The sequence below is a fragment of the Enoplosus armatus genome, chromosome 21 (genome assembly GCF_043641665.1).
Source record: "Enoplosus armatus isolate fEnoArm2 chromosome 21, fEnoArm2.hap1, whole genome shotgun sequence".
Lineage (NCBI taxonomy): Eukaryota > Metazoa > Chordata > Actinopteri > Centrarchiformes > Enoplosidae > Enoplosus > Enoplosus armatus.
In genome coordinates this window covers 14,130,094-14,145,479 of record NC_092200.1, presented here as the reverse complement: position 1 = coordinate 14,145,479, position 15,386 = coordinate 14,130,094, and the positions used below count along the sequence as shown (strand labels likewise).

The 15,386-nt window shown below is 41.1% G+C and overlaps 1 protein-coding gene across 1 annotated transcript in view; it reads right to left on the bottom strand.

Moving 5' to 3' along the window:
• Positions 1–14,353, bottom strand: part of c21h11orf65 (chromosome 21 C11orf65 homolog) — a 37,854-nt gene extending 23,501 nt beyond the window's left edge. Inside the window, 2 exon segments of the mRNA XM_070928564.1 lie at positions 13,340–13,561; positions 14,124–14,353. Coding sequence (XP_070784665.1) covers positions 13,340–13,561; positions 14,124–14,353 — 452 coding nt within the window.
• Positions 14,354–15,386: the final 1,033 nt, after the last annotated feature.

Genomic DNA, 15,386 nt, shown 5'->3' with positions numbered 1-15,386 from the left:
CAAATGGTGCTGTAGTTACAAAAAGCACAGGAGGCGAAATCAAAAATGGCTCTCATCATGATATGCATAACTGTTGATGCCCCTGGGCAACCCGTGTGCATTAATCACAAGACATTTGCATTGTGTTTCTGAGTGGAGGCACTGCTGACAGCTAAATGTTTAGATTGCCCGGCATCTGTCTTAGCTTCGGTGGATGCGGTGATCCTTCTCTAGAGGCTGAAATGTGTTTCAATCACACAAAGAAAGTGAATATAATAAACCATGACTTGTGGGTTAATGAGCTGTGAGGCCCTGATGCAGGTGAAATAAATACATTATGTACAATAATGTAAATTCAGATAGTATACACCTTACTCATCACCATCAGCAGTTAAGGGGCAGCTCCCTATCTCAGCTGATCCTGTAACACACTAAGGTGGTGTTACACACAAAACATGTTCTTCATATTTAAAAACAAAAAGCATTATCGATGTGTTTTGTGAACTCAATAGCAAGATTCTATTGGCCAGCCCCAAGTGACCATAAAACTGTAAGGGGTGGCAAGAGTTTTGTGGGTTAGAGGCATCTAATGGTAACGCCTCAAAAACTGTCCAAGCCACATTATTACTCCAGCATTATCATATAGTGGTAACATTATGTTTTATTTATCATTAGATGTTTCTGTTGGATCTCTGGTCTGATTAGCTAATTTACTCATCTTTGGTGTGAACTGCAAAGAATGAGTACTCTCAGTGATTAAATATTTAGCCATGCTAGCGTTGCAGCTCTGGGGATGTCAAGTCTGTCGGTCTACCACTTAAGTCCAGACTGAAATGTCTCAACATCTATTGGATGGATTGTCATGACATTTGATACAGATATTCACGTCCCCCTCGGTTGTAATATGTTCCAGTGGCCATTCAAAATTTCTTTTTGTCCAATACTTTGATTTATGACAAAACACCTGCAAAACAAATGACGTTCCCATCAGCCTCAGCTGTACTTTAGTTTTAATTAGCAAATGTTAGCATGCTAACACACTAAACTAAGATGGTGAACATGGTGAACATTATACCCACAAAAAATCAGCATGTTTGTCATTGTGAACATGTTAGCACACTGGCATTAGCATTTATCCCAAAACACTGCTGTGCCTACGACTATCTTTTTTTATTTTTCAAGGGTTTGAGAACAAGTTTTGTCTTGCTCGCTTAGGCTATTTTTGTTCCTGTTCAAAGATAAAACAGTCAGAATCCTTTTCACGTGTGTAAGTTTTGAATTGTCAGGCTGCATCAATCATTATAAGCAATACAATATTACATAACGATATTGTATTCCTGCAGTTAGCACGTACCTCTACGTCATCCTGACAGGCAGGGTTGAAAATAGACAAAGGTGAACATGTGATTATTTTTCCCCCAGTCAAACTATGTAACATTGTATAAATTAGTGCTACAAATTTAGCTTTTCATGTTCTTCACCATTCAAAAATTTGAATACTATGCAACATCATGTTTTTAAGTGTTCAATACCATGCATACAACAAATCCTTCAATTGTTTTTTCCATTGCTGTATCCTCTTGTGCTTGCTGCTGCAATGACCCGATGTAAATAGAACAACATTAACATGATAATAGAGCTGTTGGAGGCTCACATTGCCACAGCTCCAAACCTCTCCTCGCTTGCCATCATGCAGTAACTTGTTATGGTTTGAAGATAATGGATTTCAAGCTTTACCCCATCCTGAAAGATGCAGCTGACTCCTGAAATACACTTATGCATGTTACAGGCACACCTGCAAAAAGACGAAAGAAAAATTTTAATCTAATCATGTTGACTTTGTAAGTAAAAACTGTGACCTAGTAAGAGAAAGGTTTGACTTTTTATCTCATAATATTGACATTTTATCTCACTTTTGATTTAGTAAATCATAATCTAACCTAGTAAGTCAAAATTTAGATGTAGTAAGTCATAATTCTGCCCTAGTAAGCCATCATTTTGACTTTTAATGTTGACAAAATTACTACTCACATTTAAGATTTTTAAACTGACTTTTGATTAATTTTTTCTGTTCCTGGCGGAATCTATCACCTTTTTTTTTCTTCTTTTAGTTTTAAATTTTTTTACTGCCGGAGTTTTATTATTGTGAGTCTCTGAAACAGCAAAAACAGGTCCCCATGGGAGGTTTAAAATCTCCTTTGATAGTCCCATTAATGAAATTAATTAACTGAGTGAGCAGCTCCCTAAGGCAGGGTGAGGCTTCACAGGTTTTACAGATTGTTGATTAAAATCCTCTCAAACCACACTGGATGGATTTTCTGGGCCAATTCCAATTTACACTAAATTACCATGTTGTTAGATACACCTGGACCATCTTATGCAATCATATGTATTATACAACATATCCATGCATTATACAACAGCACAACTTTGAAAACTTTTTGGTCTCAGCTGTTTCCTTGTGTCGTTTGGATTTTACAATAGGCTCCTTCAGACAACTTCCATAAAGCCCAAGTTGCAAATGTATTATCCTGGAAAAGCCTATGAGCACTGAAAGATGCTATGAAACACTCCCAAAACAGTAAGTTGAGGTACAGCAGTATATTTGTGCTGTTGTAGTTTACAGATTTAGCTTTGTTGAGGCCATAATAACTGGCCTCCCAACAGTCCCTCAGGCAATGCCAAGGCTAGCTGTAGTGAGTCTGTCCCACGTCAACATTTCATTTTCAATATCGCTCTCCAGCAATGTTGTCATAAAAATACATGTCCTGCCTGTGACCATCACCAACTGTCAAAGCACAGCAGTGAGTCCAGTACGTGAAAGCCTCTGTGTCTTCTGCTAACAGCAGGAGATTTATTTTCATGATTTTTAACTGACATTTGACGGTGAAGCTTGTGTCAGCACACCAACATGCCAAATGGAATCAGGTGTGAGAAAACCAGAGTGTGGGGAGCACACTGCAATTTTTGAAGTCAGGATTGATTACAACTCACACGTCTGCTCAGACTCAGAGACAAGCTGCAATGCCAAATGCTCCATTTTATCCATACCTGGTGACTAAAAAAGGCAGAGTAGCTTACCAACACAGCCATTGCACAGCAGTACATCATGAATGTCTGTACCAAATTTCACTATTCTCAGTCTAGTTTGAATTATTTAGCATCAGGCTAACAGCCTATTATGACACCTAACCTAATGGTGCCTAGGAATATAGTGTGGATCTGTTCATCTTGTACAAACACTGCGTGAAAGTTGAGGTTATTCTGATTAGCACATGAGCTGCCTGCTGTTACATAGTAGGATTGGACTGTGTTTAAGCTTGTCCATTTGTTTTCAGTGAAACAAGAAGAGCAATAAGTGAGTGCTCATCCTGTTGCTGTTGAGGCATCTCTTTTACAGGAAATCACCCAGAACAAATACACAGAACAGCACAAAGCTTTAAAGCATTATTTAACCATTCTGTCTGAAGGCTGTGAAAAGTAATGACATTCCAGTGATGATATGACGCTAAATATTTACTGCCTCCAACTAAATTCTAATGGTCTTTCTAATGAGGATATACATATCATACAAGCACTATGACAACGTGGCTCCATCGTTTCCTCAGCATCTTAATAATGGGACTAAAATAGACATGGAGATGAGTAAATGTTAGAGCAGAACAAGAATCTGTAATCTCCATGCTGTTGTGGGAGATAACTTTGAGCAGAATTTGCATTTTCTAATCCTAGGAGAGCGTTACATATGTATCTTAATATACCTTATTTAAGTCGTACTTAATACAGACTCCAAAAATAGTCTGTGTCCTGAATGTAAGAAAACCTCAATTGAAAGGATAGTCCAATCAAGCTTAGCAACTGTGATGAGGCACAAAAGGCTTGTTAAACTGGATTTTGCTAAACAATGAAAACCTGTGCACGAGGCTCTGTACCTCAAGAGTTTGGTGGATGGTGTCTTTTTTTTATTTTTTTTTAGCCTTTCTAAAACCAAAAACACAGCAGCAAAAGAGGAAGGAATAGATCAAACTGTGTGTTTGTCTGCTCTAACATAAGCTGCTATCATTGGCAATTTTGGCTAATTAGCTTACTACCTACAGTAGCAACCAAGCATTACTGTGCTAACAAGATCAGGGCGTTTCGAATACTCATTTATTTTGTGGGGTTACAGGTTCAAAAAAAGCACCAGTCAAGACTAGCACATCCACTGAAAGCTGGTTCTGGACGCTATCAGAGTTTTGGCTAACGTTAGCAGCTCTGACCTGCTATGAAAACACACTGGTTCCTCATTCTCAAAGCCTTTTGTTCACTTGTAACATTAAAAGGGAAACATATGTGTTTGATATACAAACAATAAAGCATTAATCTAACATCTGTCTTGCCACATACTATGTAAGCTAAGCAGCCAAAGTTATAAGAACAAAATAACTGTCCCCTGTACCCTTTACTTATCATGCCTATAATACTGGACTAACTAGCTCTACCCTGAAATACAAGAACAACTGTTTCGTTTTGTTATATCCATGTCATCTACACTGATGATTAAATGGTGAGGATGCTCACTTTTTGCCTAGAACATACAGCTTTTGCTTCAGTCTTTTAGCACAGCATGTATGTAGCCATCAGGTGCATAATGTTAAAACCCATTACAGGGTTCTCGTATCAAAACTAGTCAGCTGGAAACATTAAAAGAATAAGCTGGAGACAGCATGTTCAACCAACTCATTGAGTAGCAGTAGTAGTAGTAGAGTAGTAGAAGTAGAGTAGTAGAGTAGTAGTAGTAGTAGTAGAGTAGTAGAAGTAGTAAATCTCCCACCATTGTTATTGTAAACTGTATAGGCCCTATGTGCCATGCAGGAACAGAAAGCTTGACAGGTAGCTTAGCAACAATAAAAGGTCAATGGTCATTTACAAAATGTAAGGTTTTGTTCCTGTATCTTTGCAAGAAAAGAAACCCTTCTTGAGATTTTGAGGACAATCTATAAAAAGTTGCTGTGTTTCCTTGCAGTTTGTCAGTTTCCATTCATAACAATTTGTAAGATTTAGACAGAGAGAGGGTTCAGAAGATTTATAGATGTTAAGAAAAGGACAAAGAGTCAGAGAAGAGTAAATTACGCATGACAGAGGAGCCCTGCACAGCTAGCAGCATTGTTGGCTTGTCACAACTCTACACATCACATTACTCCATGCGTAACAGAGAAAATCTCCTGCACTTACCCCATTAAGAGATTACCTTCATCTTCACCAACAGTGCATGGATGGAAAGCTTTGTGATATGATTTTTTTTACGCCTTGAAAGGGATAAAAGCTGAAGACACTTACAATCCAATTAAAGAGAACAAACTTACACCAAGATAAAAATGATGACAGGGAAAGCTAACACAACCTTGAAATAATATTGATCCAACACTGAAAATGTTTGACACTGATATGCTACTTCAATTCATTGTTTTGTTTTTGTACACCATCTCAAAATCTGCTTATTTCAATCTGAAATTGGGTGCCTTAATGTCATAGTATGTCTTTTTTTCTGACCCAAGCCATTGTAGGTTTCCATAACCCATCTGGCTGAAAACCCTTGGGTACATCTTGGATCATTTGTCACAACGGTATTCATAAGTCCTTCTCTGCTGGTGGATAATGACTGTATAATGCGAGCTGTGTTGAGGGAAATGTTAGGAGGTGTCCAGGAGGATGAATGGTTATTGGAGAAACTGGGGAAGAATGGCTGGTTGGATGGAGGCCTTTATGTAATCACAGTTTCTTCTCCTGCCGCTCACACTTTCTATTCTAGCTTTTATTTTTCCTCCCACAATTTCTCATTGCAACACATTTACTCAGAACTTTCATTAATTCTTGTTTGCTTCATATTGCTTGTCTGTCTTCCATCCCCCCCCCCCCCCCCCCCCCCCCCATCTACCCACACCCTATTCTTGTTTCCATCTTTTGTTATTTAGTTTTTTGTTGTTTGCTTAGTCATTATTGTTATCTATGTTAAGCATAGAGCAACTTACACTCAGTCAGCAAGGAAGGGGTTTCAGAGCATGTTCAGTTCTCTACCATCCATCTTCTCTTACCAAATCAAATACTGTATCCAAGACACGAACAGGGACCTTTGCAGCAGAAGCTTCTTGTTCCTGTGTGGATAATACAGCTCCGAAAATGGCAGAACACTACTATATGTTATTGATATACTAGATTTAGTCAAAATGTGGTCTTCAGTGTCTGCGATACAGTGTGTGATGGATGATCAGACACAAATGCAAAATAGATGCATCCATCCATTTCAGTATTATGACTATATTCTCATAAAATAGTGTTTTGTAATAAAAATAATTACTTTGTCCTCCTAGTTTTATGATTTTGACTTAAAATTTGAATGAACAATGATAATGAATTTCAGCTCTCCCCACATCTCCCTGCACCTAGTGCTCACATTCACCAGCACGTTCAGCCATGCGTATCACTGCCATGACATGTGTGTGTGTTCAATCCTGCACATTTCAGGGTCATCTGAACCCAGCAGGTGCATAAGCAAAGGTAAACTTTAACTCATTATTTTACCACCTTCCACACACACACACACACACACACAATGCCTTAACAACGGGAGGTGAGGGTAGTGGTCACTGTCAGTATAAACTAAGACTCATTACTGTACCTTCCCATCAGCACACATCTGACCGGAGATGAATAAGAAAGGGCGACCACTGCGAGGAAACCATTTACAGTTATTCACAGGTCAGTGGATTCTGACCTCGTCCATCTGCGCCAGCACATGGGAACCGTGACAGAACAACACGCTGGGGTAAAGAAGCTGTTAAAGCAGGACAGACTGGCTTTTAAAAGAACTCTGTGTTTGGGTTTGTGTGACGCTTTCCCAGGAAATAGGCCTGTGCCTTACCAGGATAAAAGAGAATAACAAAGCAAGAGCAGACAGCAACAAAGGAATGTTAAAAACCTGGAAACAGTACTCAGGTCAGTTGCTATTTTGATTTAAAAGATACATGTATGTATTCAGCCAACAATCCAGCAACCACAGGCAGTGCTAGGGTAGGGCTTGATGGGGGTGCAACAATTTGTAACATACAAAGTCCTGTCTGATTTCCTTCATTGGGCTGCTGTTTGTTGATCAGGTCCAATAGGTTGCCATAGCAATCTTCATAGCAAGTTCACGTTGCCCTCGTCATGCTAGGTATATTCACTTAAGTAAACTGTTATAAAGAAACCCCATTAAAACCCCAATGAGATTTGTAACGATGCTAATAACTGTGACATGCTACACTTGCTCACTCCTGGCACTGCTTCTAGCGCTATGAACCTAGCGCCTAGCAAGAGAAAAAATCTCTGGTGGTGCCTATGCCAGCAATAAATATGTATTTTTAATATGTATACGAACCAGCATTAAAAGGGAAATACAAAACCTGGTTCTCAGCCCATGTTCAAACTTCACATTTTCATATATGAATGATTTATTTGATTGTAACATATGAATGGAAACAGAAACCGAAAAGATTACTTTTTTATTTTATAGTGTGTAATTACAACACCTACACTCTTTCAGCTGATAAAACAGTGTGAAGTAGTTTATACTGAACTCAAATCAATGGTTCTGCTATTGTTCTTTTTGGGTAAAGGTGAAATAATTCACACATAAGCTTTTCCTGTACATTTTAGATTGAAATTCAACAACCATGGGATGGTAACAGCTAGTGAGGAAATGAGAAAGGAAGGTAAAAGAAACACTAATAATAATAATAATAAAGAAGAAGAATGAAAAGTTGAACGGCACAGATGAGAGTGAGGGTAAAACTACCTTACCTTTTTTAAACCTTTTATATGTGATTATATGGCATTCAAAAAACCTGATGCTTGTGTTGTGGCCAAGAAAAGGCCATTAGACAGATAGTCTCTGACCTGCTTCTTGGGGTCACTGGGCTCTGATGGCATTTGGTCCTCCTCCAGACACACACCGACACACACACACACCGACACACACACAAACACACACACTTTGTGTAGGCTGAGGTCGCAGGTGTTGGTCTTCTCATAAAAAAACTTGTAGGCCAACCTGTCTAATGTCATTGAGCTGGTGGATGTGTAACTGCATAATGAAAAACGGAGGCCCACACAGACGTAGCTGAGAGGTGAGGTGTTCAGACAGAGCAGTCGAGATAAGGCAATGAGTCAGACACAGCGACCGTATTCACAGGAGGTTTAAAACGTCTTTTATCAGCACAACACCTCACTGCTATCTACATTCTTCAGATTTCTCTCTCTCTCTGTGTTTTCTGAAAGCCCTAAAACCCTGGTGTCAAACACAGCCGACCAGGCATTGACAAGCACACAGAGATACACACTATGAACAAACTTGGCCTGTCACGACTTAGTTATGATGGAAAACTGCTTAAATGTGAGAATTTGCATTTCTGTTTCCTCAAGGCGTCCATTATTCTTCTCTGTGTCTTGAAATAAACAAACCACAGATTTAAATTGTTGAGATTGATGTCTTTCATAAGAGCAGATACAATGATGACAAATATTACAGCCAACAATCTGCACTTCTACAACAACCTCCACTGCACGGCATCTGTAATCTATCTCCTCCATTACAATGAGCCAAAGCAATCAGGGGACATTTCAGACTGTGAGGGAGCAGCGTAGCGTCACATCACTTGTCACTAAAAAACGTTTTTTTAAGCGCACAGACACACTGGCTGACTCGACGTCTGTTCCTTCAGCGAGAAGCAGCGAGCTGTAAATTGCTGTCATTTGTTTTGTGTTCTCCCCGCAGGAGAACCGAGAGCTGTGAGCTTGTCCAGAGGGAGAAGAATGAAATTAGCAAAAAAGTTTTCAGTTTTCACGTCAGAGTCAACAAACACGCAGCCGTTCGGGTAGTTTCTTAAGTATGCAGGATTTTCAGGTGATAATTTAGATTACAGCATAAATATTTTGTAGGATTTGGGTACAATAAAATAGGTACTGGATACCTACTGGTGGACAGAAAGTATGAAGTTTGGGGAATAAGCAGGTAATAATTTCACTAGAAATAAATGACTCTGTAAGTGTTTTCTTTACTTTATGGTGCATATTAGATAATTACAGGGTACATATGGGCGCCAATTTGAACATAAATTTGATTTGTTGGCTTTCATTATGTACACACCCAAAAGGAGGAAACTATGATGGCTACAGAAATCTCAGTGTCCCTTCATGGTCTGTTGCTTTGAGTGTTGCATTCTGGGTGTGAGGATGTTGTTGTTGCTAGTGAGGACCGTGCTAGTTTGCCTAGACCAGCAAGTTTCCATGGATGTATATACGATGTGATTCAGAGCGGCACAATTTCAGCGCTGATGTACTGTGCACATGTGTGTTAGCCCTCAAGCTCAACCATGTCCTTTCATTTGTGTATTTTTTGGCCCTGAAGAAAGAAAAAAAAAGACATGACAGAATGCAGAACCGGACAACATGTTAGTCAGCCTTGTTTAAACATTGAGATGGACACAACTAACTCAAGCCCTGTACTCATTTTTTCCAACTTTTCCTGTCTTGTTACCCAGTAAGAGTACTACTGTGCCGCATAATTATTAAATAGGTACTGAGTCATTTAAAAAATACTAACAGTGTAATGTATTTCATGGTCTTAAAAACAAAGCTGTTACCACCTTATTCCATAACTTCTTGTCTTCTTCCCTTGTACTTATTTCTTTTGAGTGTAGTCATGGTGGCACAGTGGTCATGTTGAAGTGTCGTTGAGCAAGACACTGAGCCCTAAGTTGCTCCCGATGGAGACCAGCACCTTGCATGGCAGCTCGGTCGCCATCGGTGTGTGAATGTGTGAGTGAATGTGTGAGTGAATGGGTATTTTATCAATACCTCATGTTTATTATTTGATTTATCTTAGTCTCTGGATCCAAGGACACCTGCTGTTTTGTGAGGACATATGTCCTACACACACACACACATACACACACACACACACACACACACACACACACACACACACACACACTATAATTCTCCATGGGAACCTCAGCCAGTCGCTTCCAGTCAACTTCCTGTTTCCCAAGAGATGGAACAGGCTAACAAACTGTAAAACTGTATTGTATATTGTGCAAATGTGTGCGTTTAGTTATGTTCCTGTGTTTGTGTGTGTGTTCTCATCATGCAGGCCAGTGCTCTTTTGTCAGAAAGCAAGTTATGCTTAGAGATAGGAAAGGAGGGGAGAATTAATTAGCATGTACAGTATCACAAATTAGCTCTAGACAAGCCTCCTAAAGCCGAGCAAAGATGTCTCTTCATGAAGCTCAGTGCAGAATGATTTAACATAAACAAAACTTAGTGATTTAAAGCTGCACTATACACGATTTTAATAAATACACCCATGAATCAGGAAATGGGGTTGCAGCAGAAAAGAGTGTCCCATCCCTGTTTAATGGGACCCTGTAAACCCACCCTGCTTGCTCAGTGAAATGCTGGTGCTGGCCTGAAGAGTTCTCCAAACTCTATAGACTATAGAACTGATACTACAATTTCTGGGTAAAGTGTAAATTACAAACAGAGCTGAAATGCCAGAACCTGAGATGATGACACATTAATGGAAAAACACAATACATACTGTATAACATATATAAAGTCTATGTTTAACAAGGTGTATACTACAGATACTGGACGGAATTCAGTATAAAATTGGCACCACTGTATTACTTTCTACCACTGGATATAGCATTTGTTAATGCTTTATAGAAAAACCTTTAGGTCACATTTGGCTGCTGTCCTATATGACACATGGCTCTGCAGGCGATGGCACATAGCAACCACCTTTATCACAACCTTTTACCGCTCTCTTCAAAAGTTCTCTATTGAGTCGTGTCTCATAAAAAAGAATGCCTTGAATAATCTGAGCAGGAGATTTGTTTAATATAAATCACTTTTAACACTCATCCTCATCATAACACACGAGCCCCTCGAACAGGAGTCCGTTAATCAAGAGTAGCGACACACAGAACATTAAGTCTGATAGAGTTCAGTGATCTGGAGGAATTCAATGATAAAGAGTTTGTGTGTGTGTGTGTGTGTGTGTGTGTGTGTGTGTGTGTGTGTTGACCTGTGAGGTTGCTCTTCCTTCAGTGACATGCAAAACTGTGCAGCCTCTGTGTGTTTGTTTGAGTCTTCGTACTCTCACAAGCTAATTGCAAGTAAGTTACTTCATTAGCGACATGAAACATAAACAGTAACAACAACAGACCTCAGTTTCCTCTGCGGGAAATAAATATCTGAAATCCACCACTCATACAGTAAGCTATTGTCAAAGTTAACAATTAAAGTTAAGTTCGTAGAGTGTTTGTTAATGCAATAAAAATGCTTGGTCTACAATATGACTCACATGAATTATCATCAACTGGTGAGGACCTTTTGCCTGGGACATGCAGTTTAACCTCAGTAGTATGTATGTATATATGTAGCCATCAAGTGCACAATTAAGACCCTTTTACTTTGAATCAGCTGGAAACATTAAAGTCAGTCTGAGGTAGTGTTTTCAACCAACTTGTGAAGCTAACCTTAGTGTAATTAACTAGCTACCACTGAAAAGGATATCCAGGAAATCAACAGTTGCCTAACAGACATGAGAGCTGCTTTTATCGATCTGAAATCCAAGACCCATGTTTCAAGAAATGTTTGAGAGGTAAATCTACCATTGTTATTAATGTATTCATGCAAACTGCAAAATGCGAAAGGCATAGCACCAATAACTAAGAAGGGTGGAGCTCAGCCAATTGGTGACAGTTGGGTCAGATACCGACATGAAATACAGATAACTGAGCAAATGTTGTATCGCCTCTTAAGGTCTTAAACTTCACTTCAACAGCATTCAACATACAAACTGATTTGCTCACTTCTTGGTTCAGTGTTCCAGGAATGAAACACAAACATTTACCAAATGTATTCTAAATACCACAACCTTTAAAAGACTCAAATCTGATACTTAATCTATAAAATATTTTGTTGATAGATTTAAATTCCAAAAGATTTTTATACAGTTGTTTTGGCCATCATTTATATGTATTCTGGAAACGGTGAATTCCCTATTTTCATTGCTGAGATCTATGATACAAACAGTACCAAACAAAAGACAAAGTACATTATCATTTCATGATAAGAGAACATCAAATCCCTCTGATGTATATCAGCGCCAGATAAACCATCAGCACAGTTGTGCTTCATTGTAGACCAAGCCTTCAATCTCACAAGTGACAACATTCACTTGTCTGTCATGGCTTACATGCCAACATATTGTTGACCTTTTATGCATCTTTGCTTTCCAAACAAGCCATAAGTCAGCAACAGAGCAGCACAGAGGAGGCTGACACTAAATGGATTATAAATGTCACATGCTAATAGTGAAGAATTATGAATACAGCATCGGTCTGGTGCTGCTCTCAAATCAGCTTCACTGTCAAGCTTGCTTTTGATTAAACATCCTTCCACAAAAAATCCACAAAAATTAGTTTAAGATAAATTGGACAAACATTTAATGAGAGAGACTTTGCAGGACTGAATGAGAAGGGCAACTCTCTCAGATGAGATTCAAACGGTACACGTTAGATGTGGCAGCTACTATGTCCTCACATCTTCCCCTATCAAATACATTTAATAATGTAGTGGAATATTAGTCTGATGAAATATTACACTAAAAGTTGAATGTTAGAGGTGATGTTCAAGAAATATGCCTGATTTTTTAATGCTTGTCTTGTTGGTCTACTCACCTGTTCAGTAATGAGAACAAGGTCGATCAGTGGCTCTGGGGCAACACCGTAGAACTTCAGAATCAGAATCAGAATCAGAATCAGAAATACTTTATTGATCCCCGGGGGGAAATTGTACAGTACCGGTGCTCCCATTCAAGAGTAGAAAAGTAGCATAATTTAGAACTAAAAGTATGTACAAAATATAAAAATAAGAAATAGAAAATAAAAAATATACACATTTACAGTATTTAAGTGAAATGAGGTAAAAAAAATATATATACAATAACAATGTATATGTATGTATGTGTTGCACTGAAGTGTATGACTATATATGTATTGCACTTAAACATTTAGAATAAATAGTGAGGTAGTGTATGAACAGGTGAAGTAGATACAGATTTCCAGTCTCTTCCTGAGTGTCTGACACTCAGAGGGAGGAGTTGAACAGTCTGATGGCCACAGGCAGGAATGATTTCCTGTGTCGCTCTGTTGTACATTTGGGAGGAATGAGTCTCCCACTGAAGCTGCTCTTGTGTCCGACCAGTACGTCATGGAGAGGATGTGAGACATTGTCCAAGATGCCCCGCAGCTAAGACAGCGTCCTCCTCTCTGACACAACCGTCAGAGAGTCCAGCTCCACCCCCACAACGTCACTGGCCTTGCGGATCAGTTTGTTGAGTTTGTTGGAGTCCGCCATCCTCAGCCTGCTGCCCCAGCATGCAACAGCATAGAGGATAGCACTGGCCACCACAGACTCATAAAACATCCTAAGCATAGTCCGGCTGATGTTGAAGGACCTCAGCCGCCTCAGAAAATAGAGACGGCTCTGGCCCTTCCTGTAGAGGGCATTAGTGTTCTTTACCCAGTCCAGTTTATTGTCTATGTGAACTCCCAGGTACTTGTAGTCCTCTACAATGTCCACACTGACCCCCTGGATGGAAACAGGGGTCATCGGCACCTTGGTCCTCCTCAGATCCACAGGCAGCTCCTTTGTCTTTGTCACGTTGAGCTGCAGGTGGTTCCGCTCACACCATGTGACAAAGTTGCCCACAGCAGCCCTGTACTCCTCCTCATCACCTTTGCTGATACATCCAACTATTGCTGAGTCGTCAGAAAACTTCTGAAGATGGCAGGTCTCAGTGCAGTAGCTGAAGTCCGTGGTGTAGACGGTGAAGAGGAAGGGAGAGAGGACAGTCCCCTGCGGGGCTCCGGTGTTGCTGACCACTCTGTCTGACACACACAGTGTTGTAAGCGCACATACTGTGGTCTGCCAGTCAGGTAGTTGACAATCCAGGACACGAGGGGGGCATCCACCTGCATCTCCGTCAGCTTCTCACCCAGTAGAGCCGGACGGATGGTGTTGAACGCACTGGAGAAGTCAAAAAACATGACTCTCACAGTGCTCGCCGGCTTATCCAGGTGGGCGTAGACGCGGTTGAGCAGGTAGATGATGGCATCCTCCACTGCTTGACCGAGGGCCGGAGCTGCTCTAGGACAAGTCTCTCCAGGGTCTTCATGATGTGGGAGGTCAGTGCCACGGGTCTGTAGTCCTTGGAGCCACTGGGTCGCGGCGTCACAGGTACGAGGCAGGATGTCTTCCACAGCACAAAGACCCTCTGAAGACTCATTTTGAAGACGTGGTGAAGTACTCCACATAGCTGGGGGGCACAGGCTCAGGGGCTGACACCATCGGGGCCTGCAGCCTTGCTGGAGTGGAGTCTCCTCAGCTGTCTTCTAACATGGTCAGCAGTGAAGCACATTGTAGAGGTGACCGGCGGGGGGTGGTGTCGTCAGGTTGAAGAGTGCCGTCAGCCTGGGGACTGGGGAACGAGGTGTGAGGAAAGCTCTCACAGGGGGGTGAGGGGCTGTGAGGAGCAGGAGGGGGAGGGGGGAGTGGAATAGGTGAAGGTTGGAGGCAGACAGCAGAAGAGTCATTGGGGGGTTGAGCAGGGCCCACAGAGTCAAATCTGTTGAAAAACAGATTCAGTTCGTTGGCCCGGTCCACACTGCCTTCAGCTCCTCTGTTGTTGGTCGGCCTGTAACCCGTGATAGTCCTCATTCCACTCCAGACCTCTCTGGTGTTGTTCTGCTGGAGTTTCCACTCCAGCTTCCTGCTGTACTTCTCCTTGGCCTCCCTGATCTTCACCTTCAGTTCCCCTGGATCGTTCTCACCTCGTCTCTGTTGCCAGATCTGAAGGCCCTCTTCTTTTCATTCAGGATGGCCTTGATGTCCTTTGTCACCCATGGCTTGTTGTTTGAATAACAATGGACAGACATTGCTGGGACAGTGGAGTCCACACAGAAGTTGATGTAATCCGTGAGCCCATCAATGTCCTCTCCATGCGGCTCACAGAGCGCCTGTCAGTCAGTCACCTCAAAACATCCCTGAAGTGTCTCATAAGCCTCCTCTGACCATCTCCTCACTGTCCTCGTGGTTGCAGGCTGGCTCTTGACTAGAGGCACATAACAGGGGTTGAGGTGCACAAGGTTGTGGTCTGACCTACCCAGAGGGGGGAGGGGGGAGGAGCTGTATGCATCCTTAACGTTAGCATACAGTAAGTCCAGGGTCCTCTCCTCTCTAGTGGGACAGCTCACGTACTGAGTGAAGGTGGGAAGTGTCCTAGCCATGGTGACGTGGTTGAAGTCACCCGAAATAGCAAT